The following is a 27,302-nucleotide window of genomic DNA, read 5'->3' as shown; positions in this document are numbered from 1 at the left end:
CATTGCTGAATAAGGACAGTTTGCTCTTTTCTCAGTCAGATTATTCAGAGGGAACAAGGGAACAATTCTGTTTTCAAAAATTTTTTAGCAGGGAGAAACATGGAGCAAACACGAAAGCAGAATATGTCTGGGTTGTGGGCTTTCCTTTGTTTTGTTTTGGTCCCTCAACAAATCAAGTTGCTTACATAAAGATATGGCTATTGAAACTGAATCACTTTCACACTGAGCAGTTTCACAGCTCTGTGGAACGTCACATTACTTTGCTTCACAATTGGAAAGCAGTGAATGAGGATGCTTAGCAAGCATGCCCTCGGCATGGCAGAAGGCAGTTACACACTGAAGGTGCCGAAAGATTCTATATTAGCATCACAATTATGCTAAGAACGGATGTTCAAATGACCAGATGAATGATTTGTAGGTGTATTTTGGCACTCCATGGGTGCAGTCAACTGTGTAATGGACATATTGTTAAAAGAGTGGTAGTGTTATTTAAATAAGTACAGTATTAAATTTGATTACGTATCCCGTTTCGCTTCATAAAGCATTTCATTGCTCTTGTATGATGTCCCATAATTCCACTTGGTACAAACATGTAAATTACATGAATTTGTAGGTGCATGCCTACTTCTGTGTATCCTAGTGATTCTGAATTAACAGAGAGCTAAATGTAAATAACATCTATGGCAGGCAACTGCTTGGTCAGTGTAACTACTTCCAGTATCATTGATTTAAGTGCTTATTTTACAACATCACTTGAACAAGTGAGGTAAACCAAACCTAGCTGCTCCTGGGAATGTGTGAAGGTGTCAGCATACCTTTGATTTGACACACGTTGTATGGGACATGCTATGTACGAGTAGGTATCTAATTCACTCCAAGTAACATGGAAGTGAGTGTCCTAGATAACAAAATGTGTCTGTGACATTTTAAAGTTGTGCTATATGCTGAATTCATCACAATGGCAGGTTCTCATTTGCAAAAATGTCAGGGATCAAAGCTCTGCATATATTTTAATGAAATACTGTCTGGGTGAGTTATGAATACCATCTTTAAGCCCTGGAAAACTAAATATTTACCAGCTTTTGTTTAAGAATTTAGTGTAGGCCATGCTAATTAGTATTTCTTTCTCTTTTACAGTTAGGTATTCATGGATATGCTTTTGCAATTACGAACAATGGATATATTTTGACTCATCCAGAACTTCGGCCTTTGGTAAGAATGCCAATTACCAATCTATTTTATCTAGATATATACATTGTACTTGTTTATCTTTTAATGTAAAGAATATATTGATCGGATGATGTACTTTATAATGCTTTATATCACTTTAAAATGCTTGATAATTTTACCTCTGGAAACAAAGGTTAGCTTAAAAACATCATGGAAAATAAACATACTGGTCGCTTGAAGGGATGGGATACAAGCCTCTATTGCTGCAAAATGGCAAAGCCAAAAATTGCTGTAATTATGTTCATTTTATATTGAAATGGAATGCTGTGTAATAACCCCTATTTGTCATGTTAAAGTGTTAAAGCTAATTCAATATGTGTACAGAAATTTCAGTAAAGCATACTTATAAGCAAAATAGGGGCACTAGGGATATTCATACTAAAAGAGAACTAGCAGCCAATTCTGCCTTTATTTTCCCTTTTCATTGTCTTTGCATTAATCACAGTAAGAAAAATAGAAGTGCCTGTTACACAAGTGTTTATAAGCTTTACGCCCACGAGAATTGCTACATTCTTGATTGCATCATTGTTTAGTAACAGCACATGCAAGTGTTCCATCACTATCAACTCTTAGTAAAGCATTGGTATTAATGATTCCACTGCTGTGTACACATGGATGCCATATGTATCATTATAATTTTTCTTCAATCAAGAATATCTCTCATGGTTCTGGTAGAATTTCTCACAGACCTGGAAAGGAAGCCAGTATGTGCTTAGAATATGTCAAATTACTGACCAATAAGCAACATAATTCTCATAAATGACTTTTGCAAATTAACCCACCGTCAGATCCCAGTCAGTTAAATTAGCATGCTTCAGTGACTGTTTTTTGCTGAAATATTTGCTTTACCTTCATCTTCCCTATAGATGATTTCCAATGAAGATGAATTTTTATCCTATTGCTCCATGGGGAACAGGGCCTCTGCCATCTGAATATATAGCAGCTAGGGAATAAAAAACTTCCAGCCCCAGTAGAAGCAGTTTACTCTTAAGGAAGATAGCAAGCTCTGAATCAGTCCCTAAGCATTTCCTCTCTTAATGCATTTTGTCTCTACAAGACAGTGCATACATCTCAAGTATATACTAAAAGAATCTTCTGACTCCAATTACTGGCAGTGTCCAGTATGAGATTGCTCCTGAGGAAGATGCAGGAACTGAGTAAGAGGATGTAGGGAAGTCTCACAGTAGTTAGCATAATTCTTTAACTTCAGATAGGCTTCTGCTCGGAAACATTTGGTTCTCATTTTTAAACATTAAGGCCTGTTAGAGTGGATTCTTGTGTTATCCATACTAACGTACTCATTTTTGCAGTCAGCGTAACTTCTCATAGTAATGATTTTTCCATATTGTAACTGCATTATGCAGAGGTTTTATTTTTTGTTCTGGTTTTAAATTTCATTAGAAGTAGTTTTCACGGACATGGAAAGCAGAAGCTCCTAATGTATCGTTTCTTTTCCATTTCTTACTTTGTGTAATGATTTGTAATTGTTATCTCACTGAAACATCTCACCATAATAAACAACCAGTATTTTCAATATTGCTGTAATTTTCTGTACTTGCTTTTCTACACAGTGTTGATGTATTCTCTCTGTCTTTCTGACCTCATATTTGTCCTGTCTCCCATGTTCATTGCTTTCTTGACTGCTGAGCTATGTTTGGTAACTGTAGCTGAGCAGAGGCAGCAATAGAGGCTGTACTAACCTCCTTAGAGCACCTGGGTTACATACAGAGATTTTTAGTGCACCTTAAGGTTTCTTCTCCTGCATCTTCACTGCTTTGGTACCTTACCCATGTCAGGTGTCTATAACTTTACTTCTAGCTCACATACAGGTGTATCAAATACATAACCTAAGGATTGTTTAAATGAGCACTGAGAATTGTTTAAATAAGGGCAATGAATTAGATGAGATGTGACTGTACTGGCGTTCTGTATGTATTGCTAACATATTCATGCTACTTGAATTTTTTTAACCCAGTGATGCTAATTGTCCTCAGTGGTTAAAGGGATGAAATAGATGCTGTTTTGCTATTGCATAAGCTTTTTATATGAACCTTTCTCTCTGTGTGAAGTACCATTGTGTGGAGAAGTTGTCTTCAATGTTTTGTAGCTATTGCAAAGGAAAATGTGATGAGATTGGTTTTACTTTAAGAATGGCCACCACTACGCTTACAATTACTTATCTTTGCATGCTTTAAAACTATCCAGAGGGTATGGCAGGTACATCAAGCAGCTTATATTTGCAAATCTATATGTATATGTATTTGAAATTTCCCTGCTTACATTACAAGAATTAGACAACATGCAATCGCAGTATTGTGCCGTTTTTCTTCTGGCAAATTACTTCAAGGATTGTTCCGAAAATAATATTTATTCTTTATAGAATAGAGATTTTAATATACAGAAGGCAATAAAATCCAGGAACAGTGGATAGTTTCAATTATACAGACAAAAGCTGCTGTCTGATTTCCTTATTTCTGTTGCGGTGGCATGTATTTATGAGGCAAAAGTTGCTTTTCTGTTACTATCCCGAGCCCCAGCATACATCTTGAAGGCACTTATTTCATTATCTTATACAACAGTCTCTCTTTTCAAAATCAGAACATTGGGCAGTCGCCCATAAGCTGTCAACTGTAGGGAAGTCACAGTGATATATATTCATGGTCTGCTCATTTTATTTTTTGGAAGACTCATTTTTACCTCTGGGTTCTGTCAGTAGTCTATAATGGGAGTCTTTTTTTGTTGTTTTTTGCTTTTTGTTTTTACTTCAGTGGAGTTTTTGAGAGTGAAGTGATTGCTGGCCTGAGCCCTTAGATTGATATTTCAGGACAAATCCTGATAGTACTGTTAACAGTGGCAAAACACTGTGAACATCGTGACAGTAAGTATGTGAAAATAGGCAAATAAAACCAGATCTGTATATCTGACTAAAGAGCTATCCTGAAATACGAGGGCTGCTCTGAAAGTAATGCCTCCTATTTTATGAGGCAGGCCCACTACATCAGAGGTGGATGTTGGTGGGATGGCACAGGGCACTGAACCTTCCTACCAATAGCCCATTATGTTTTGTTGCCATGTGACAGATAGCAGCGTAGGGGCAGCGTGACAAAATGATATCTGATGTGGTAGTGCTTATGAAACACAGGTATGTCGCTGAATTCCTCCATGCAGAAAAGAAAAGCACCCATTGATATTAATTGATGTTTGCTGAACATTTATGAGACCAAACAGTGGATGTGAGCACAGTGAGGAAGTTGGTGGTGCATCTCAAGCAGTGCTGGTGCAGATCTTTCTTTTTTTTCCCTCTCCTTAACTTTAAGGCCATTTCCCCTCATCCTATTTCGATCAGGCAGTGTAAAAATTTGATCCCCTGCTTATAAGCTCCCTTCAAGTACTGGAAGGCTGCAATGAGGACACCCAGGGACCTTCTTCAAGAAGCTCAACTTCCTCAGCCTTTCTGCATAGGGGAGAGGTGCTTCAGCCCTTTGATCATCTTCGTGGCCTGGACCCATTCCAACTGCTCCTTGTCTTTTTTTGTGATGGGGCTACTAGGCCTGGGCACGGTCCTTATTCAACCAATTCCTTATACACCAAACATTATCTCAGAGATAATGCGGGACCATGTCAAAGGCTTTGCACAAGTCCAGGTAGACAACATCAGTAACCCTTCCTGTGTCCAACACTGCATCATAGAAGACTGTTCCAAACAGCTCTTTCCTGGGGGTGGGACACGGGTCATGATATCCAGGGCATAAAGTATCCCTTGGAAATTCCTAAAAAAAAATATCCCAACTTTATGAGGTCCTTTTTGTCCTATGATTGAGTGCACTTTACCCTTATGCATCATTTGCACGGAAACGTGGTTTCTTACCCATTTTTCCACCCTTCTCTTCCCTAAACCACCTCAACCTGCACCAGATAATCCTCCCAATGACTCCCGACGTCTTTCCGAGCCTCCTCCCCACCGCGCTGTCCGCGACCTTGCCCTCCCCTCCCGCGGGGCTGCCCCGCTGCGCTGCCGGACAGTGGCCATTAGGTGGCGCCCCAGCACCGCCCGGCGGTCTTGGGGATAGGAATAGAGCTGAAAAGTGCCCTTCTCCCCGTGCTGTTCTGTCTCAAAAGTTCTTATTACTGTCATTTTTAATCTTGTTTTTAATTACAGACCACCCGATTAAGCTTAATTTCTACTTTTTAACGTTACTTTTCATTTCGTGTTTAATTGCGGAACTGACAAGTCCCTTTTTTTACTTCTTCCCCTTCTCCTTCCCTTCCCCTCTTTTTCATGGTAATTCCAGAAACTATAGCTGAATGTCCTGTTGTTATTTCTCACGTTACAGATTGTCAATGAAATGAGTGCACTAAAGGCAAAGGATGGATAGCAAACAGATGATGCAGACTTTTTACGTATACTTAAAAACAACTGCTGTGTTAGTTGTGGCTGATTGATTCTTACAAAGCTGTCACTGAAGTTTGTTAATGCTGGCAGAAAACTGCCGTTTGATGAAGGCTTGGTGGGGTTACAGGGAAGTTAGAGAACGCCACTGAATGAGCAGCGCCTGCCGTAGTCACTGAGGGACACCTTTGTGAATCTGATCTTGTTGTACTTTTGCTCCACCTTCATAATATTTGTGTGGTTTTCACTGAAGAATAGCAGGGCTGCTGGTAGCTGTTGTGAAGTCTGCAGCTTTGGTGATTAGGAGCTGGCAGTAGGAGTTGTATTTCTGTTTAGGGAATAAAGAGGAATTTCGTTTTCAGTAATTATCAGGTTTGTTTAAGGTAGAATGCTCAGAGTTCCTGGCCAAGAAGCTCAGGTTCCAGACGTAAAGAAAATGTGCGTTTAAAGAAATATATCTGACAGAATCAAATCACATATTTTATTCGCATTCTACCATTCTTTTTATAAAAGTAAAATGAGGACTGTTTTACCAATTACGTGAGGCGATTATGATATCCCTTTCCTTAATCCAATAACATCTACGATGACTGAGGGTTTTATAATGTTTCTGAATTGAAATTAAAGCTTTCTGTTCCCCCAAGGAAACCAAGGCAGATATTCCTAATCAGGATAAGCTCTGGAAGACAAGTTGTGGTAATTTTCGAATGGTTGTATGTGAATGCACTTTTTATCACTGTAAACCATTTGGGAAGTTGTTTTCTTTAAAACGATGCACATCTTTATTTGCTTCTGATCAGTATTAATTGGCAGCGTTACCAATAGAGATCAAAGCCCCTGAATATACGGTAATGCCTTCAGTGGAATACATTGGAGGTTTAGCTGCCTGAGTAATTTGCCATTTAAAACTTGTTGACTATCATGATATATTGCATTTAGCTGAAGGACTTGGGTGTATTTAAAGATCGCTAGACCAATATTAAGTCTTTTGTAGCTGTAAATTCTGGGAAAATTTGTTTCTCCTAATATAGAAAAACAGAGAAACGCAAGTCTCAGGGGAAACATTAATGCCCCACTTAAGCAGTGTTAGCCTTTCATAAGCAGCAAATCTCATTTCTCTCTGGGGAGTCCCGCCTGGAACGTAAGATAACCTACACTTACCCTTGCTTTATTCAGCGACTCCATAAAACTCTACAGCTGTAGCTGACAGCAGAATATTTAAATGATTTGAACAGTGTAAATGCCTCACGTTCATTTGAATAACTGAAGAATTCAATCACTTGAATGCCAATGATTATTCCTATTGGAGTTTACATTTTAAAAAAGACAGCCCATCTGAATCCCTGTGAGAGCATTAAATTGCTGTCTAATTAGAAGTGCAAAATTACATATATTTAAAAGATAATTAAGGGTTTGAAGGCTGTTGAATAACTGGTTGTACATATAAATGAATCACTGAAAATTTGTTAGCAGTATGTGAAGCTTTCTTTTATTCCTTGCTTTCAGCTTTGAAGTTAGGTATAACTGAGCTCATGGGTTAAAGTCTGGTAGTATTAAGATAAAGGCAGATGTTTTTAATTATTTCTACTCAAACCCCAAATAATTATAAGCAGCTGCCAGTTTTACATAATCCCAAATGATAAGGTCCTGAGAATGCAAATAAAATCCTAAATAGAGAGGTTGTTTTGTTTTTTTTTTCCAGCTTAGTAAATCGCATACATGTTGCATTGCTAGACAACTGCAATCCACCTGAAAATGCGAGTTCAGCCAATGCACTCTTTGTCCAGTTTGTAGATGTGTGACTTAGAGCTATTTTTTGTTCCCTTGCTTTTTACCTCCTGCTATGTATTTCCATATGTTGTTTCATCGATGCGACCATTTCTGCAGTATTTGTAATGCAAACACATATGTTATGGTTGTAAATAGAGAAATGCAAATACATGTGGCACAAGATTTTTATTTTATTTTATTTTATTTTTTTATTTTGCTAGGAGGTTCTTCTGTGTATGTGGTACATTTGATTGCTCCTGCTTATTCTCTTCCTGGAAACTTTAAATTGTGTTTTTCTCTTTACCCCAGTGAATGATATGGCTCCTGTTGTCAGCTTCTCTCTGCAGTATTGCTGGAAATTTTATAGTGTGGCAGTTTTTCACTGCTATCTGGCATGAAAAACGAGTCCAAAATAACTGTTTTTCACTGCCAACCATAACCTAGAAACTTCAGGATTAATGACTTAAATAATAGGCTTATCATGAAAGTCTCCCTTTGGAAAGAGAAGTTCTTCTTTTCCTAAGGTAATCATAATGTTACTTAAAATATATATATTTTAAAAAGACCTTTGTATAGCAAGCAACTTTCTTTCTGACTTGATACCCAAGAGTATTCTACAAATTTAAGCTTTTGGTTGTCTTCTATTATATGCTTTCTTGCTATTGTATTTTCTCCCAGATGATTCCACAAATGGGGCTAGGCAAGTTCACTGAAGTTTAGTGATGCTTTCAAGGCAATCTGAAGTTGCCCTGATGCTATCAGAGTAACCTACTCTCATACCTCCCAGTTATCCAGATGGAGCACGTCTGAGAAACTGCAATCACCTTAGACCCAAGGCTTGCAGCTGTTAAGACGTAGCTTGCTCCTTCTGTGATCAGATGGCTATACTTTGACTTAATAAACACGTGGCCGTATTTAGTGCAGATGGTTTGGGACAGCTCGTGTTAAAAAAAAAAAAGGGGGGGGGGGGGGGGGGAAGGAAATCAAAGCAAAGAGCTTACGAATGGCACATGTAAATGGTTGTATGGGAGGTGGTGAAAAAATGTGATTCAGTCCTTAAACTGTACACACTGCACATTGTTTGAATCACCCAGTGCTATAACAGTTTGGCCAAGCCTCAAATAAAAGATAGTCAGTAAGATAAATCTCATTCTGGTTTTAAAATAAAATCATTTCCCCTGCTCTTTCCACAAACAAAAGACTGTTAGAGCTAGCATTGAGTTCTAAACAGACTAAAGGATTCTTTATTCACAGTCCAGGTATTTGAAAAATTTCATTGGCTATCATTTCTTTCCAGGTTTTAACTACTCTATAATATCACCGCACAATTTATACTGGTCTAAGTAGATTAACAACACGCAGGCTAAATCTAGCCCTTTTCCTCCTGCACTTAAATCAGTGCAAGTTGGTAGAGCTCCTAGTTTCTATCTTTCCCAATGGGTCCCTTACTAATTTGTTTCAGTGCTTTATAGTAATCTTGCGAATGGGATTGGCTTCAGTCTTCAATCGCTATTTTATACTTCACCCGGGAGTCTCAGACAGAGATAAAAGTGAAGGTAGATTCAGTATGTTACCAAAGAAAATGGCATAGATGAATGTCATTCTTACAAGCTGGTGAATAGCTTCTATGCCCGTGAATAACTTTTACTGAGAAATTAGTTTAGCAGTAAAACTAAATGAAACTTGAGAAGAATGAATTGTAGTTGTGTGAAATACTTGACATTTGATCTCCTTGCATTTATTTTACATATGAATATGTAAATTTACTGTAAGGAGTAATCTTCACAGAAAAATAGACACATATTTCCAGGTATAAGATATCCAGATATAGAAATAACTGCTATTTTTGTTATTAGAACAAAATCCAGTCCTTGCTGGAAATTGAATTTTTATTTTCTCTGCCATTATTAATTTTATCATAAACATATTCTTCACACATTGAACTCCTGTGTAGGAATTAACACTAGTCCCCTAAAGTGTAATAACAGAATGAGAGGTTAGACTTCTTAGTACTTTATTACTTCCTGCCCTAACTATGGTTTAAGATCTCTGTTTTCAGTTTATTCAAGTGTGTATGGAGTCTTCTGCTTTCTTAAGCACTGGGATTTTGACTTGCTTTCTACTTACCTGAATTTTTAAGACATGATACTTCCATTTCTGGCTTTGCTGCAAAAATTTGAATGTTTTATAAAGCAATTTGTGTGGGTGCTTTTGGATTTTGTTTTTGCTTTTTGCATGCACAGTATGGAATCTATATAATTTAAATAAATAAAGCCCCCATAATCAATATGATACAAACAATTTATTATATACTCAAAGCCCACTTCTGCTGTCAGACACACAAGATCTACTCCTATTGTCATATGTAAGGACTTGCACATGTATCTGAGAATGCATTTTAGCCCAGAAGCCCTTCAACATCTGTGAGTAAGGATGTAATTAAACATTGGACACAGTACAGGAGTTGTTTCACATTTGTTCTACTCAAATGATCCCAGTTAACTTCTATGTAACACTTTTCAGCTCTCAGTATTTTGGATCTCAACTGCCACAATGTCTATGCTGGTGTGAATAAATAAGACCAAAGCCACAGAGAGTAGGCATAGTTTGTCCTTGTAACGATTAAAGATAATATTGATATAGCTGCAGCCACAATTAGAGGTTTGCAAAGCACAGAAAGCTACCAAAATCAAGTCTTGCTCATGAAGCAGATGTTATCCTCTCCTTCTTATACTTGTGAGATTTAACTATAGGGGCTTCCAAGTTTTGTACTTCTGTATTGTGTATAGTTTTCTCTTCAGATATCAGAGCTTAGTTGTAAAGCAAGAAAAGCAGCACTGAGATGCTTGAATTCACAATCTGGCTTATGGACATGCACTGAAATGGGAAAATCTTTACATCTCTGAGTATCCCATTTGTTGAATAGCATGAGCCCAGAAGAAGATACCCTACTTGTTCTGAGAATATAAATTTCTAGCAAAGGGTCAGTAAAAATGCATGAAATTATTCTTCTGTTACATTCACATGAACTGTCGGAAATCAGTCTGAGAGTTGCACCAACAGAGTAGTTAGTATTTTTTATGAATGAGATTTTTTTTATGAGACTAAGAATTGACTCAGGATTTCATCCCGAGTAGATTCCCAAAAGGCTGGTCTGTAGAAATAACTGTTTCTAAGTTCTTTTTAGGGAAAGAATTTTGTACTAGCAGAAATATCACTGTTCTTCCAATATCTCAAAATCTGTGATTACAATTCAGCGGCTTTTGTCATGCTTGTTTTTAAACACTGTGACTCTACAAAATCAGTGGTGAGATTCACATGAGAATAATTCAGACAGGAAAGTATCAGGATGGGAATAACCTTTCAAATGCTCAGAGACCAGGTTTTCTCAGTGGCCTCTCTGTGATGTGCAGAAAAGGACTCTTAAGTTCCTGCTACAATGACCCGGTGATAAACAGTACTGAGCGCTCAGAGCTTTGATTGGTGGTATAATTGGTTCTGCCCTGAGGGAGGAGAATCAACCACATATTCTTCCTTACTGGTGCAGTCTCTATCCTATCATTCTATTTCTGAGGAGTCACAGAATTAATTTGGGGTAATTCTCATAGTTCTCAGCATCTCTCGTCATAACTCATGGAAAGAATTGTGGTGGTCCTCCCCCTTATTTGCATAATAGAAGATAAATGGTCATTATTTCACATTGCACAGATCTGCTCCCATTTTTAGACATTTCAAATAGATTCTCATATTTTTTCTTAACTGTTCACAGATGTCCTAAGTACTTTTCTTCTTCCACTGATCAGGATTTTTGTTACGCTAGTGGGCTCTCTCATTTGAATGTTCAGCAGAGGGCAGAATTTCCTGTATTATAAATTCCCCCGTGTCAAATCAATTTGTCACTAGAATGTTTATTTAAAATGTGAGATTTACAGGGTAACAGTGACTAGTGATAAAAAAAATCAAAAAAACCCTATAAATTATTAGTATATTACTTTTTTCCCATGAAGTTGTAGATAAAATGTAGTATCAGCAAATGTTAACACCACACTTCCCAAGACTTGCATCTTATCTTGTTTAAAGAGAAGCGTGTAAACATTTTCTTGATAAGATTATAGCAAATATAACTTCCTGTACAGCTGAGATTGTTAGTTTGAGACATTTAACATAAACTACAAGAGGAAGGTCTCATGTAGGGTTCCATATGAGAAGAAGAAAAAGGTGCAACTGCAGAGTTTGACTTTCTTCAGTGCCCTTCAAGAACTGCTTTGTGTCATGGCAACAGATCATACAAATAGTCATGTATGAAGTAGTTTTTTAGTCTACAGAGTGTATTTTTGCAGCAGTGTGGTTCATTATCTATCAATTAAGCTGCCTACTCTGTTAGACCTAGCATTTCCAAATAAAATGAGCATACGTCCAAGTTAAGAAAATATATATCTTCTGTTACAAAGTGTTCATACAGGATGTGCTAAACATCTCATTCTTTTTTATGCCAGTATGAAGAAGGGAAGAAACGAAGAAAGCCCAACTACAGTAGTGTGGATCTTTCTGAGGTTGAGTGGGAAGACAGAGATGATGTGGTAAGCGATGTGTTTTAAAACCCTATCAAAAAACACTTTATGTGGAAGTTGTTTGATTAGTTATCAGAGCAGCCACTTGACTGCTCTCAGAAAGGAAAAAAAGAATGGTCCACTTTACCTGGTTCAGAATTTCAATTTTTTATTTTATTTATTTATTTTTTTTTAATTGGTTTTGACTTATATGTAAATGGTCATGCACCACAAACACAGACTCCTTGTATGTTTGGTAAAACTCATCACCCAACTTGCACACTCCACACATCCTGCAGTATATTTTTGCTGGATAGCAAGAGAAAGGGAATATCTCTCTCGGGCCCATCCAGACAACTGCTGAAGCTTAGAAATGAATGAAAGTGCTTAACTTCCCTTTAGGAGATCCCACTTTGCTTAATGTAAATAATGAGAACTTTTTTCCTTAATGTACAAAATCTGTATGAATAAGCAAATTGGATTCTCTGTTCAGAACAGAGTCATAAAAGATTCTCTCAAAACTCCTAGTTCAGACATATGGGGAGCTGCAGAACCATTCAGTCAATGTCTATCATCTGTTATGCACACAATTCATTCTGGTAAACTCATTTTTCAGTGCTTCATCTACGCTGTGATTCACTCTTTTTCTTTCATATCTTGCAGACTTAGCTTTTTCTGCAGTTCTGTATCAAAAGCTTTCCTTATGTCCATGTCTTAACCTTTGCCTGGTCTTTCTGTTATTTCCTCAATAAATCTGATTTGTTAGGCATGATTTGTTTTGTGTGAATCTGTGCTGACTGTCTTTAATTAAATCATAACTTTCCAGGTGTTCCCCTTTCTGTCCTTTAATTTAGTTTCTTTCCCATCAGTTTCCTGCTACCAAAGTCAAAACTGCATGTCTGTGTTTTTCATAGATGTTTCCTAGATCTCTTTTCAAATGTCAGTAACTACATTAGGTTCTCTTGAGTCCCTCAGCCCTGCTTTTCCAAAGAGGTTTTGAATACATCCACTGGAAGTTCCCATATTTACTTTCTCATGTCCTTCCTAAATCTGGGATGGATCATGTACAACAGCCCCTGGAGTTTTGTCAGTTTTCAAATGTACTAATTTCTTGATCCCTATTCTGACATAAGTCTGTGTTTTCTTTCTCCCTTGATAAATTTATCTACCATTCCTCACTCTCTCCACCCTCTTTGTGAATAGTGAAACAGTTCATTTATGTTTTTAGCAGTGGCTCTTTCATCTGGTGATGGATTGTCCTCATCCTTTCATAGGAGGCCATCTTTCCTCCTTACTTAAACTTGTGCACTGGAATGTTTCTTTGGAGTGTTTATTGTATAGTTGCATGGTTTTCTGTGCATACATTACTTAAGACTTCCTCATTAGATGCTCATGTTCTGTACCAACCTTCTGTAATCTTGGCAATAAGGCTGACTTCGTACCTTACCTTTTATCTTTGACAGCATATTAGTCAGTTCCTCTGTGAATGACCTTTTTTAAAAGTTTCTTCTCTCCTTTCAAATGTTATTGCAGTAGTTAAGTACGGCTTTTAAACCTTCATGAATTTGTTTTTCTTCTTGTTTCTCTTTGTTCTTATTCCTTTTTACTTCTTCCAATTATCTGTTAAATTTCTGCAGTTTTAATCATTATTTATGATCTCCTAGTAGAAATTCAGTGGTTTGGTTAAAGTAGCATTGAAGCATTTATCAGACATTGAAAATTATGTTTTATTTATAACTGTGATTTGTTCTGAATGCACATGAAAGCAAGAAGTCCAGATTCAGCTCTCTCTACGTGTTTCCCTTGACACACCCAATCTCTGCCCAGTTTTTTGAGAATTTCTAACAAAAGTTGAATTTTTCAAATCTGGAAACATACAGAAAGTTAAATTTCATACTCTGATGAAAGGATTGTACAGAAAATTTCTCTTTCCCTCTAACGTAAAAAAAAAAAGTTAAAAAGTGATATTTAATTTTGACATAGAGCTGCCTTTAGCAACATAGAATACTACTAGTATATTTGTTTCCCATTTAACACTTATATGGAGGCTGATTGTGTTGATTACTTTTTACTACATTAATTCAACGGTTGCATAATTTTCCAAGTATATAGAATGATCTCATACTATAGCAGTGAAACTAGGTTGTTAGCAGTTGATTGGAAGACATTTAGTTGAAAGAGTAGTACTTATCACTATAAAGAGATGAATAAATAGGTTCTCTCCAGAGATTCAATAAGGAAAACGTTTTGCTATGAAATACAGTTGTTGCAGTTATATACTCATCTGTTAATTTCCCAGGATGAAGTACCTGCCATCTTGCTTTTACTTCATTTTATTATATAGTCTTGATTTCTAGCTGAATGAAGATTTGTTTTTGTTGTGGGGGCTCTTTTTGTTCTGGTTTTTTGTTGTTGTTGTTGTTGTTGCTTTGTTTTATTTGTTTGTTTTTATTAAAACACCATGAATGAATCTTGGGGGCTTGAAGCCAGTTGAGGTGGTACTTTTTTTTATGCACTTGAGAAGGAAGATGGGACTGCAGAAGAGCTGAGAAAACAGATTACAAAGCCAAGAAATGTAATCACGGCAAGCAAAAAAAAACAAAGGAAAGTAAAACTCCAAGTCCCACATGCAGACTTGATCTTAAACACTACTGAGAGTTGAAGGCCCTTTTCATAAATCTGTGACTTGCCTGAGGCTTGCAAAAGGAATGGGTCTCAGACAACTGCAGGCACCAATAGGAGAAAAATGAAAACCATGTTAAAGATAAATGGAACTGTTCTGTAAATGTTAGAAAGTGGATGGTTAATTAAGACCAGCTCTGCAAGTACAAAACCACAAAACTGAAAATGGGAAAATATTTCCAGAATTGCCTATTATGTATTGTTAAAAAAATCTGCAGTAAAATATATGCTTTATTTTATACATGCCCCCAGCTAAAATTATCCTTTTACATTCACTGTCAGAAGATTAAGCCTGTTAATTCAAATGTAGATTCTCCAGAATTAAATTTAAAGAGCGGCAAAGTTTGCAGTTTTAGACAGGTCAGCCATGCACAACTTTGTCATGAAAATAAAACCAGATATTTCACTGGCAAGTTTGGGCATTCTCTTTTCACTCTGTACTAACTCAAAAAGTCTGCAGACTGCATAGACATGACTATTTTCAGAAATTTGGATTAAAATCTGAGTGAATTCCCCAACCTGGGAATGAATGGCATGAAGTACAGGAAAACAAGAGATTTATTTTGCAAGAATGCTGTGTCCAAAATTGTGTTCAGGCTGATAAGCGATAGAAGAGAGATTTAAAAAAGCTCATTTTGTTGATATTTTTCTGCATTTTCAATACCTCTAACAAGGGGGTGGGAATTTATTAGCAGTATTGGAGCGTTCCTATTGTAATGAAAATTGTTGTTGCAGAACATTTAATTTATAGATGTAACTTACCACAGGAAGTGCCCCATAAGTATGGTAATATCACCTTGTAATTGAACATATCTCCTAAAAAACATCCTAAAGTTTCTACTTCTTCCACCCTTAAATCTGAGAGCATAAAATACTTCCATGTTTCTATGGTATAACTGCCAAGCAGTAACTTTCTAATTTATTCCCTAAAATCCAGAACAGGAAGGCAGACAAATTCAGAATGCAAAGGCTGAGAATTTCTCAGAAACCAGATCTTGTCGTAGTTCAGTTTCAGTCCACAGACCACATTCTCATATGGGCTATGGCAGTGTAGCCTATGCACCTTGCGAGGTACACCTTGTCATTTTTGTACGTAGTCCTGATGAATAGTCATGGCATGTTCCTCTAAAAGAGAGACTGTGCCAATTGGCATCCTCCAGGAGGGAGTCTCTCCTTTTCTGGGGAGCAAATAGATGTGCTAAGAAAAGGCACTGTAGACTTGATGTGTAAGGGATTTGCAGCACAAAGCCTGGAACTCATGCAGAAGCTGACTGAAGGGTACAGAGAGCCTCAGAGAGCACAGGAAGACACCTTGGAATCACAAGTGACTGGTTATTTGTGGCAGTCCAAATAGGAACAGATTTAACCATCAGAGCAGGAAGGAGGTAAATCATTCTGTATGAACACTTTGAGTATATTTTGTTTTCCATAGCACCTTTGAGTTTTCTCTCTTTAAAAACTAAATGCAAGTTGATCATAGTGCTCTGTAGCTGTATGTTCCCATTGCAACAGGTTACTGATCAAATGAGCTGTCATGCTTCTACTATTGTTGCATGCTGGGATGTAGTTTCTCATGCTGGTTTGGGATGCAGCCCAATGTAGAGGGTAAATCTTGGCCTATACAGAATACCATAAAATCTGCAAAGGGTTTGTTCATGTGTAGCAGAACTACTTATAAATGGAGAGTACTACTTAGGTCAAATGAACAGAATAAAGACCTCAAAGAATTGCAGTAGTTGCAAATAAATCATTTGACACTCATTTCATTCATTTTAGCTTCGAAATGCAATGGTGAATCGTAAAACAGGAAAATTCTCCATGGAAGTGAAGAAGACAGTGGACAAAGGGGTAATGTTAGAAATATCCTTCTAACTAGTTGTAAAGCAAGCAGATGGTTTTTTGTTTGTTTATTTGTTTTAATTTTTACAACTTTTAACATAGATTACTATAAACATTATTCACCATGGTGTGTCTTTTCACTCCCTCAATGTATACCTTGCTTGGAATTTTTATCACTGACTGCTTGAATTTTTATACTTTTCTTATGGCAAACTAACTGTTTTCCCCCTTTCTTTCTGACTTTCTTGTTCTGAATCTAGAAACGGGTATTGGTGATGACAAATGACTACTATTATACAGACATCAAGGGTACTCCGTTCAGGTAGAGCCGACCATAATAAATGGCCATTTCATCAGACTCATTGGACTTGCATTTGTACAGAGCTTGTGAACTCATTAAAAGCTCATCAGTGAAAGCTGACAATAAAATATCCTTGGACAATGCTGAAAATAGCAAGGGAAAGGAGCTTACTAGCATTCCCTTCAGTTTTTCTAGGGATGGAAAGTTTGTGCAAGCTCACACAGGCAAACTTTCAGTGTTTGTCATGGCTTACATTTCATTAAAAAAATATTCAGTTGAGGTTTATGTTGAACGAAAGGCTTTCGCAAGTACTTACAGAGCTATAAATACTATAATCCATTTAAGTAATTACATATTGAGCCTCATTTTGATTTTTTTCAACAACAAAATGTAATGTAAAATGAGATAGTATTTCACTTCTAATTTGAGGTTTGGATATTTTGTTTCTCTGAACTACCTAGAGTATATTTGTGTAAATAAAATTGAGCACGGCAGCCATGTTATTTTGCCGTCCATCTTAGCAAAAACAAAAAAAGGCAAGAAGTCACTTTATAAGTGCTCTTATTTGAGTTAGAAATAATAGATTGAACCTTATACTTAAAGTAGGAGGCTGATAGTTCTAATACTCAACTGAAATTTTCTTCAATGGAACCACGTCACAGAACTCAAGCTATGTTTTTACATAGAGAAAATATAGTCACATTTCTCATCTCTAATGCATGTGTTTATTCATCTTAAAATCCAAACATGTGTTGTAAAACTGTGTAATTTTGGGGGAATGTCATTCTTATTCTATTTAGTAAACAGATGTGTGACTACATATATGCGTGCAGTGTGGCTTCTAATCCTTAGGACAGAAATAATAGTAGTAAAACTCTCTTCTTTTCAAAAAGATCTGTATGTAGTTATGGTGGGATGAGAACATAGCTTCAGGAAGACAGCAGGGGCAACATTTATTAAAATATATACTGAAATGTCAAAGATGTTTACTTTCAGCCTATTTCCAGATTGAGCTTTTGATTGCATCATGTGTGCACTTGGATTTGGTGCTTCTACATATCCCCAAAGGATGAACCCATGCTTTTCAGTCATAATGATTACTGGCAGGATCCTAACCTGAGATACCTTCTGGCATTCATTCATTTAAGGCAGTTATGCTGTGTATGTATTCCATATGAAGAGCTATGTATCCTCCATCTGGTTAATTAAATTTGAATTCTTTTAATGGTAGATTTAAAGTAACACAAAACAAAGCACTTAACTGTAAAAGTTTATGAGGCTGGGGTCATTGCAAAAATGTTGAAGTAGCAAAAAATATGAATAGCAGAATAATCCAAGAATTGTGCTGCTGTTGCTACATATGAAATTATTTTCCCCTCAGTAGTTCCATTGATTCCAGCATTTATGAGTTTCTAGACATCTTAGTCTTGTTTCCTTCAGTGTAAGGCCATAGGTATGTTCAAGGCTCAGCTGGAGATGTGTCATGCTGAGTAAGCTTAGGTGGGCACATTTATTAGTTTGCTAGGTAATACTGATGTTCCGCACCTCTAAACACACATAATAAAGGCAGTTGTTGTAGGCTCATCAGAACAGATCCATCAGATCCCACAGAAGCAGCTAGCTGAACAATGTGATCAGTGAGGCTCTGGAAACAGTTTTTGAAAGTTAATAAGTGTACACAAGTTTGAAATGTTAGAAATGAAAATATTTCTGAATGTGTGTTTTTGTGTCACAGATTTCAAGGTCTGCTCTATTTCTCTGCACAGTTTAGGTGTGGCTCTCTCTAGAGGACATGGAAAATATTTCTTCAGAGGGAATGTAACTGTGGAAGAAGGTAAGATACACTCTATCTTCTCATGTTCCTTACACAGTAGTCGAATTGTTGATCTGGTAGACCTAAAGCTTGTATCTTTCTCTGCAGATTCCATGAGGGAATTAGATTTCATTTTTTAAGATCTTGTACTTCATGGGATGTTTTTACATTAAGCATACTGAGGCCATGAATTTTCTTTAGATGGGCATAAACTCCCCTCCTCCTCTCCCAGTGTTTCACAAACTACTTGAACACCTCCAGGTGACTCCACCGCCTCCCTGGGCAGCGTGTTCCAATACCTCATCATTCTTGGTGAAGAAATTATTCCTAACATCCAACCCTAACTTCCCTCAGTGCAACTTGATGCCATTGCCTCTTCTCCTACCACTGTTACTGAGAAGAGACTGACCCCCGCCTTATTTCAACCTTCTCTCATGGAGTGCAGAAAGTAATGTTTTCCCTGAGTATCCTCTACATGGTGTACATATCCAGTGGAGGAGCTTTATACTTTGAGGTGGTGATGTTCCTGAGGAAAAAAAGTCTTACAGGAGAGGAAAATTTTATGATTTTTATTCCCAAATCTTTCTTTCTAATCCTGCTTCTTAATTCATTGGTGATATTAATATAGTTTCTTCAGGTATTTGTTCCTCAGCTTTGTGTCAAAAATAAGTTTCTGTTCCTAGAAGATGTGTAAAAAGAAATGTTTTAAAGTTTATGAATCACAAAAAGCAAACATAAAAAAGCATGCTTGGTAAGACTTGGAGCTTACTCTTCATACTGTTCCCAAACTATATCTCACCTATTATCCATCTCAGCCAGCCATCTGATCCTTCCTTTCAGATGCATCACTTGCTAACTCTCTCTTTCTTGTCTTTTCTGACTGTTTCCCTGTAGTTCACACATCACCATCCTAAGTAGTACAATTGCAGTTCTTGTTTTGAATTCCCTCTTTGTCTTTAATCACCAGGGCTCTGTCTTTACTTAGTATGCGCTCTGGGGGTTAAACACAGAGCCTGCCTTCTGAATCATATTTGCTTATTGTCTATTGATACATGCTTTAAGAGTTTTGAAAATTGCCAAGGTACATTTTTATTGTGCTATATAATATATGATATAGTTCTTATTTATAAGCATCTTTGTGGCCAGTTAGAACAATAAACCTATTCTCAACAATCCTGTAAATTGCTGTTTGTGCTCATAGAGAGTGTGCTTAGGTTTTTGGGATTTGTTCCTTTTAAAGAAGTATTATTTAACAGAGAAAAACTCCCATAAAATGAGAAGTATTCATTTTAGCATAGAGAGCTTCACTAGCCACAAAGAACAAGGGAATATGTATAGGAGTTTGTATTATTATTATTAACCATTGTGCATTGCTCTGTTCAGGTTCTCTTCTAAACTTCAAGTATATCACATGAACAGTTTGTATGAGTTAAACATGTTAATGCAATGGCGGTTTTTCCTTCCTTTTCATTTTTAGATCTGATTTAGTTTGCTTTTGCCAGTCTGTTAGATTCTACAGTGTAGCTGAATAGTTTACTGTGATTTATTATATTGTGGTAATAATGCACTTTCTAAGAAGGAAGGGTTTATGTTATGGAGTGTATGTTAATAACCATCTGTTACCCAGACTGCTCCCTAAATAAACCATTATTATTCCTGTTACAGGTTTACATGATTTAGAACACCCTGATGTATCTTTAGCAGATGAATGGTAAGCCTTAAACAAAGCATGAGATTGGTGTCTGTTACCCTTCTTGGCTTCGTGTTGTTTGTGCTTTCTGTAACCAATTCTTTATGTCCAAAGAGAGATCATGCTTATGCATATTAACATTTTAATGTTTTGACAATGTGTTCTTAGGTCCTATTGCAACACTGACTTGCATCCTGAACACCGTCAAATGACTCAGTTAGAAGCAATTAAACGCTACCTCACAGGCAAAGAGCCATTGCTCCAATGCAAGTATTTTGTTAAGTATACATGTTGTAGAGTTAATCCCAGCTAAAATCTGTTATACTGTACCATCTTTACAAAATGAAAAGCTACTTAGTTTGATAACTTGAGATTGGATTGCATGGCTGATACCACTTTAAATGTCATTTGCTGTTAAGCTTTTCCAGAGGATCAATAAAAATAAAGATGATACAAAATTCTGGGTTTTATGGTAAGCAATGTGCCTGAACCAAATATTCAAATTTCTGCTCAGATGATATAGCTAAACTGTGCAATATTGTCATATTGTTTCATAAGTCAAACAGGGTTAGTCTGAGTCAGTCCTTGGATTAGTCCTCTAAAAATTGTACCAGATATTTCCAGAGTGCCTTAGGGACAATAGGTATGAAGTTAGCATTACTGGACTGAAAAACAGAATAAAAAGAATCACATAGATAAATGCATTTTCTCCAAGATCTTTTCATGTACTTAGGGCTTTTGTGACATAGTAGACAGAGTGATTTTAACCTTATTTTATATGAAAATGCAAGCATGGGATATGTACAGGAATGTGCTACACGGAGTGGAAAATGCTTTTTTTTTTTTTTTCCTGCGTGTGTTTCCTTTATAGTTATTAGTAATTAGTAATTAGTAATTATTAGTAACTGTTAATGCATTGAAATAACATAAGGAAAACTACAGTTCAGTTACATATCATATAATATTACATTGTAAATGCTTTATACTGCAGAAGGTTTGAACAAAATACAGCACAGTCTAAAAAAAAAAAAACAACAAACAACATTGTTTAGTCATTTAACAGCAACACAAATTCTCTGCATGTGTGTTTACTGATTTTAATGTAACATAATAGGTGATAAAGAGTTGATCCAGGAAGTTCTGTTTGATGCAGTGGTGAGTGCACCAATTGAAGCTTATTGGACCAGTTTAGCACTAAATAAATCAGAGTAAGTAAGCTTTGAATCAGTCATTATTATCATGGTTGACATGTAATAGCTATGTTTAAAAACTGGTAAAATGCTTTGCAAATCCTGATATTTTGTCAGATTACCAAGATTTATTTGAATCAGATTTTTCATTCCTTTCAGTTTATTTACACAGGAATTTTATTTTTTCAACTACATTAAAAAGAATTAAAAGAGCATATTAACCAGTGTATCTTAAATACCACCAGTTTTGAATTCTGTATTAAGTGTTTATATTGCACTATACATCATGATGATTAGTTGTGTAAGGTTACTCAAATTTTACAATATAACTAATGAGATTGTATATGAAGCACAGCACACAGTTGAGACTATTTCTAACAACTGTTTAGAATAATTGAGGAATTTAATGCATAATTTACCAAAATTGTTTATTGAATGGGTAATTTGTCTCAGAACAAATTATATACAATTATATACAGTTTTTTTAAAATTAATATTTTTTTCTTTTCCCCGGAGCTAAGTGTTAAGCAAGAAGATGTCATATATATGTATATGGTACAGGAAGCAGATGTTAAGATTAGCAGTTTCCATGAGATACTGCTGATAAAAGGCAATTTGGGGAGTTGTCCTGATTAGCTTTTTTTAATTTTGCATCATGTTTAGAAGTTGCAAGAAAAAGATATTTTTGGAAATGCATACTGAATAAGTAAAATCAAATTCAGTGAGAACTAATTCAGCAAGCTGATTACGCAGTGTTCTGTTTGAAGAATTAGATGGGAAAATATAGCATGCTAGTATGCTGTAGGCATCAGTTAATGTGTATAAGATGTACAGGACTTTTAGGAATCCTCCTACACAATGAAATAACAACAGGCCCAATAAAAACTAGGAGGAAAACTTCAGAGACATACTAGTTGGAGACTTGATCCCCTTTCATATTCTCATGTACACTAACAAGATAGGACATCTTGGAACAAAGCATGTGAGGCTCTTCTCAGCATACAAGAGCTAGTTTTTAAAACAGCTACTTTGGTTGTGATAGCAGTGCAGAAAGAGCATTCAGCCTGACCTACCTGCTGCAATTTTTCCTAAGGTCTGGCAGCAGATAGCTGTCCTAATGGCAGCTACATTTGACTCTGAACTAATTGTTTAAATCTAGCTAAGTTTTTGATGCCAGAACAGCAGTCACAGTTATGGCTTGAAGTGTAGATGTACCGTCAAAATAGCATTTCTACACTGTATGTTTGCCACAACCTAAACTTTAACTAAAAATATATATTAAAAAAAATTGCAACTGTGCTTAATATTATCTTCCTTGAAAATGTGTGTGCTTGTATTTTCTGTGACTAGTAATATAGCTTTATCTGTTTACTGTCTGGAAACATTGTCTTTTGTTTGTGTTCTGCTCTACTTCAGAAATTCTGACAAGGGAGTAGAAGTTGCCTTCCTTGGAACACGGACCGGACTGTCTCGTATCAACCTGTTTGTGGGTCCAGAACAGCTTACTAATCAGTAAGTAACAAACCTATGCTTAACAACTATGTTCAGGTTTCTTAAAACGGAGAGCCATAAAATAAGGTCTGATAATTAATGCCTTTTTTGTCAGCACTTTAGTAATGTCAGGCAAATATAGACATTGTACATGTGAAAAAACCTGCACTTTATTGATTAAGTAAGTTTATTGAACATAAAATTGTATGATGCCTATCTGACCACAAACTATTTAGTGTCAGTAGCCCAACAGATGAGATCAATAGCACTGCAGTTGCTTAATGTCAGACAGCAAACCAGAACAATAGCATGGAGACCATACTTGCTATTTATTCTCAGATAAATTTTCCTCTATCAACATACCACGAGATCATTGACGAATAAAGTATGCAGTTTTCCACTACTTCTCCCTACCTGTAATTTGGAAAGTAGGATGTTCATTAGTTTGTTAGGGTTTTCTTTTTCTTAAAAATAGATACCAATGGCAGCAAACAATCAAATGACTTTTTCATTGTATAGTTCTTGTGTTCTGCTGTTGAATTATTCTGAATGAGCATTTTTACTTTATATCAGTAGTGTATGTTTACTACTACTTAGTTTATGAGATTTTCCAATTGCAAATCTGTTATGAATGAGTACTAGGGGCTTAAGTTAACCCTCTCTTGTACAAATGATATTAGAATAACTGTCAAATCATTTTATTTCCTAAAAGATTGAGTTTTGTCTTTTTTTTCCTCTTGTCTTTCAAATCTAGACATTACTGTGTGACATACAACAAACAAGTATTTTCTTTCTCTCTTCTTTCTCAAGAGATTTCCTGACAGCTGAAGACAAGGAAAACATTTTTAATGCTGATCATTTTCCACTCTGGTACAGAAGAGCTGCTGAGCAAATACCCGGGAGCTTTGTCTATTCAATCCCATTTAGTACAGGTCTATAATTTTGTCATTATTTATGTTCTGAACCATATATGTTACCAAAAGGGTAGCAAATCTTTCAGCACAAGAAGTCACTGTAGTTAAGTTTAAATGTTAATATGCATTGAAATCTGCATCTAGTTTACTGGTCCTTTGACCAGGTACATCTTTTGCAGGAGCTCCAAGTGAAAACCCAAGATGCTACGTACCTGTTGTTGAGTATTTGCTAGATTGAATTTAGAGCTTCATATTTTAAGCAAGAAAAGTCCAAACATACAACTACTCAAATCTCTGGGAAGCCCAAACAATTGTCATCTTTGTTGCCATTCTTATCGGAAAAAGCAAGAACTGATTACTAATGTTGGTGATTTAAGCTTGTTGGGCTGCTTGGGAATTTTGAATCATCAATGCCTGTATGTTCTGTTCATATATATACCATGATATTTGCTGTCTTTTTAATATATTTCCTGAGCTCCGCATTCACTAAATTATTCTGAACTATGATGGATTTCCTTATTCTGAGATATGGTTTTTTTTCCTATTTTTTTTTTTTCTTATTATGTCTTATAGAAACAGCAAACAAAAGCAACGTAGTGACAGCCAGTACTGCCATTCAACTTTTGGATGACAGAAAATCTCCAGTCGTTGCAGGTAAATTTCTTATAGTTTATTTCTTTTGTCAATTTTTTAATAGCAGCGAATGAGTTCCTCACTTTTTATTTTAGTTTGGCAATTACATTATGTAGGAATGTAATATTTTGAGAAGAGAAGGAGGGAATTATGCAGTTGTATGAGACACATTTGAATCCCTTAATGTAGAGAACACTTAATGATTCTTCTGCTTAAGAACTTGATCTTTCGTTAAATGACCATCCAAGGTCTCTGTGAGCAATGGAGTTTAATAGAAATAATAATTATAATCATTTTTTGTGGATGCAATTCCACAAAATCATGAAACAGAATCACAGATTCATATATGCTACACAGATTCAGATATGCTTCATCATAAAACAGAATATATTATGTTAAGCAGAAGGAGATGTAAGAAATGACTGTTTAATGTGTAAAGAATCCACATAATCTTCAGGTTTGAAAATCCTATTCTATAATAAATACTGTGAATCTGGGATTTCTCAATGTAGTTATTATGAATGGAGCAACTTGACTGAATTATATCTTCCGACATTCATTTAAAAGGTAGTATGAGTATGTTAAATGTTGATAGCATTCAGTGTGAGTTTTGTATTCTTTGATACTGCATGGTGATTGAACTTAGTTCACATTCTTGGGGTGAACATCTACTTCCAAACATCTGTAAGAGAATTTCTGTGAATGCAACATAGAACTTGTGCAATGTGTACATGTTTATTTTTAGTTCTGAACCACGGAAAATGATGGTTTTATCACCATAATTTTGTATAAAATCATTTTATAAAGGTACAGCTTAGTTATATACACTAATTTGTTATACAGATAAACTAAAGTCCTCCTTTTTGTTTCCCCATCCATAAGAGTAATGAAGTTTTTATCATATCTTCTTTCAGCACCAATTTGTTAAAAATGGCATGTGATTTTGAATGATACAGTAAAGCAACCCTGAAAATCCTGATGTTTCAATCCATGCCTTTAAAAAAAAAAAACAAGAATGACCCAAACTCTCACATTACTTTTGAAATATAAATATGTCTGTTTTAGGCTGGTCACACTTCAGTTCTATTTCATCTTTCTGTTTGAATCTGCATCTGCAGGACAGCAGTTTGCAAGGAGAATCAATAAGCATACCAGTTTAACAGTAACGGAGACTTAGTTATGTAGGCTCTAAGTAAGCAAGATCTTTTTATATGTTTTATGGAGGAAAATGTGAGCATTGTATGGGAGACTAGCTGCTTTTATATGGTAAAACTTATGATGTTCATCCTCTTTCTTGTGTGTGTGTTAGTAATTGTATGAAATTTACTTTGAAACTCTACTTAGGATTTTTCATTTATTTATTTATTGTTTTTTAATGAATGAATTAGAATGAAGTTCATATGCACATCTTTCTTTGAGCCAGATCCAGCACATGTTTTGAAGAAGTGACTTCCACTAATTTAATTAAAACTGGCTTAAATTACTTATGTTTCTAGGAGTGGCAGGTATTGTAAATGCCTCACAAATTGTTAAGTCAGCTATTGTTACAACAGAGCAATAGAATCATAACTATTTTAAACCTCTCAGTTCTGGTTGCATCTTTCCCTCCTTTTTGCAACGTGAATTGCTTTGATATTGCTATATTAAAAACATGCATGCAAATGTCAACATCATACGCAGTCCTTAAAATTTATGGCACCATCTATAAAACTGCATTTTAGTATGAAGGCTTAAGGGAAAATGAATATGTCATCAGAATGACACACCAACCAAATTGTTGAATCGTTCTAAAATAGATGTTTTCCTTGTCAGGCAAGACAGTGATTTACTTAATCTTTACTCCACATTGTAAGCCACAGAAGATTATATTCAGCAGTACTGTTTAGTAAATCCCTCAAAATGCTTTGCATGCTTTGGTGGAAAACCACTCTTTTATTTTTTATTTTTTTTTCTGAAGTTTCTTGTTCATTTTGAATATTATCTGTGTATTCATAAATCTAATATTAGTCTATAGACTAATGTTTTCAGTTTCAGGAAAATTGGAATGTATATTTGTACAGTCAAGAGTTTAATAGCTGACAGATATAGGAGAAAAGCCATGACTTGATTAGGAAATGTACTTTGTAGGTAATGTATGAAGACATGCAAAGTGCCCTACTGAGTGTCTCGGAGCAAGTAGTGAAATCCTGCCTCCCACCATTGCCCGAACAGTGAATCTAAAGTTAGATGGTATACTCAGAATTCATACGTTTGCACTCATTTCTGTTTGCTCTCATTTTTTTTCTGTACAGAATTACTATTTGGATTAATTAGATAACATGGATATTTAAGATATTTATTTGCTTGTATTTACTTCAGAATATAAACCCTACCTAATTCTTGGGCTCTCCTTAGCAGCTCTCTGGGGGATAAATTAGATCAGTTTTCCAATGTGTGTAATAGAATAGATGCGAGAAAATTTTACAGAGCATTCTCCATTTCTGCACTTCTCCTTTGCTTTTGGAGTTTGCTTGCTTATTTGATTTTGAGTACTATGCAATTTTGGTGGAGTGGAAGATCTTAAGTAGAAGAATGAGTCTTGTGATCTAATAGCAATCTGATTTTAAATAATTCTACTAGTGCAATACATCCTTGATTGTAGTTTGAGACAGCAGAAAAGACATCAGGTCCTTTTAAAAACTTCAAATAATACAGCACAAGGATGAAATTCAAAAGCACTTTGAGTAGTAATTCTCTGTCATTATGTTGTATATGAATACATTAATTTCAGTTTAAGTACTGGGGATCAATTAATTCATTTTCCACTGGA

At 35.8% G+C, this 27,302-nt stretch overlaps 1 protein-coding gene across 5 annotated transcripts in view; it reads left to right on the top strand.

Annotated features, from left to right (window-relative positions):
- Positions 1–27,302, top strand: part of CACNA2D3 (calcium voltage-gated channel auxiliary subunit alpha2delta 3) — a 337,205-nt gene that overhangs the window by 244,258 nt on the left and 65,645 nt on the right. For all 5 annotated transcript variants that reach the window (XR_004308777.2, XR_001558078.3, XM_085516473.1 and 2 more), the window contains 11 exons: positions 1,138–1,212; positions 11,887–11,970; positions 16,399–16,470; positions 16,722–16,783; positions 18,529–18,596; positions 20,241–20,286; positions 20,434–20,531; positions 21,380–21,473; positions 22,872–22,967; positions 23,757–23,878; positions 24,434–24,514. Coding sequence is in view for 3 of the 5 variants with exons in the window: in XM_085516473.1 (XP_085372599.1) it covers positions 1,138–1,212; positions 11,887–11,970; positions 16,399–16,470; positions 16,722–16,783; positions 18,529–18,596; positions 20,241–20,286; positions 20,434–20,531; positions 21,380–21,473; positions 22,872–22,967; positions 23,757–23,878; positions 24,434–24,514 (898 nt within the window). In the remaining 2 variants the exon portion in view is untranslated. The remainder of the gene's footprint in view (positions 1–1,137; positions 1,213–11,886; positions 11,971–16,398; positions 16,471–16,721; positions 16,784–18,528; positions 18,597–20,240; positions 20,287–20,433; positions 20,532–21,379; positions 21,474–22,871; positions 22,968–23,756; positions 23,879–24,433; positions 24,515–27,302) is intronic.

Source organism: Coturnix japonica, chromosome 15 (genome assembly GCF_054131305.1).
Source record: "Coturnix japonica strain WE chromosome 15, WE-NBRP24, whole genome shotgun sequence".
NCBI lineage: Eukaryota > Metazoa > Chordata > Aves > Galliformes > Phasianidae > Coturnix > Coturnix japonica.
The sequence above is the reverse complement of the archived record's forward strand: the minus strand, read 5'-3'. Positions and strand labels throughout refer to the sequence as shown.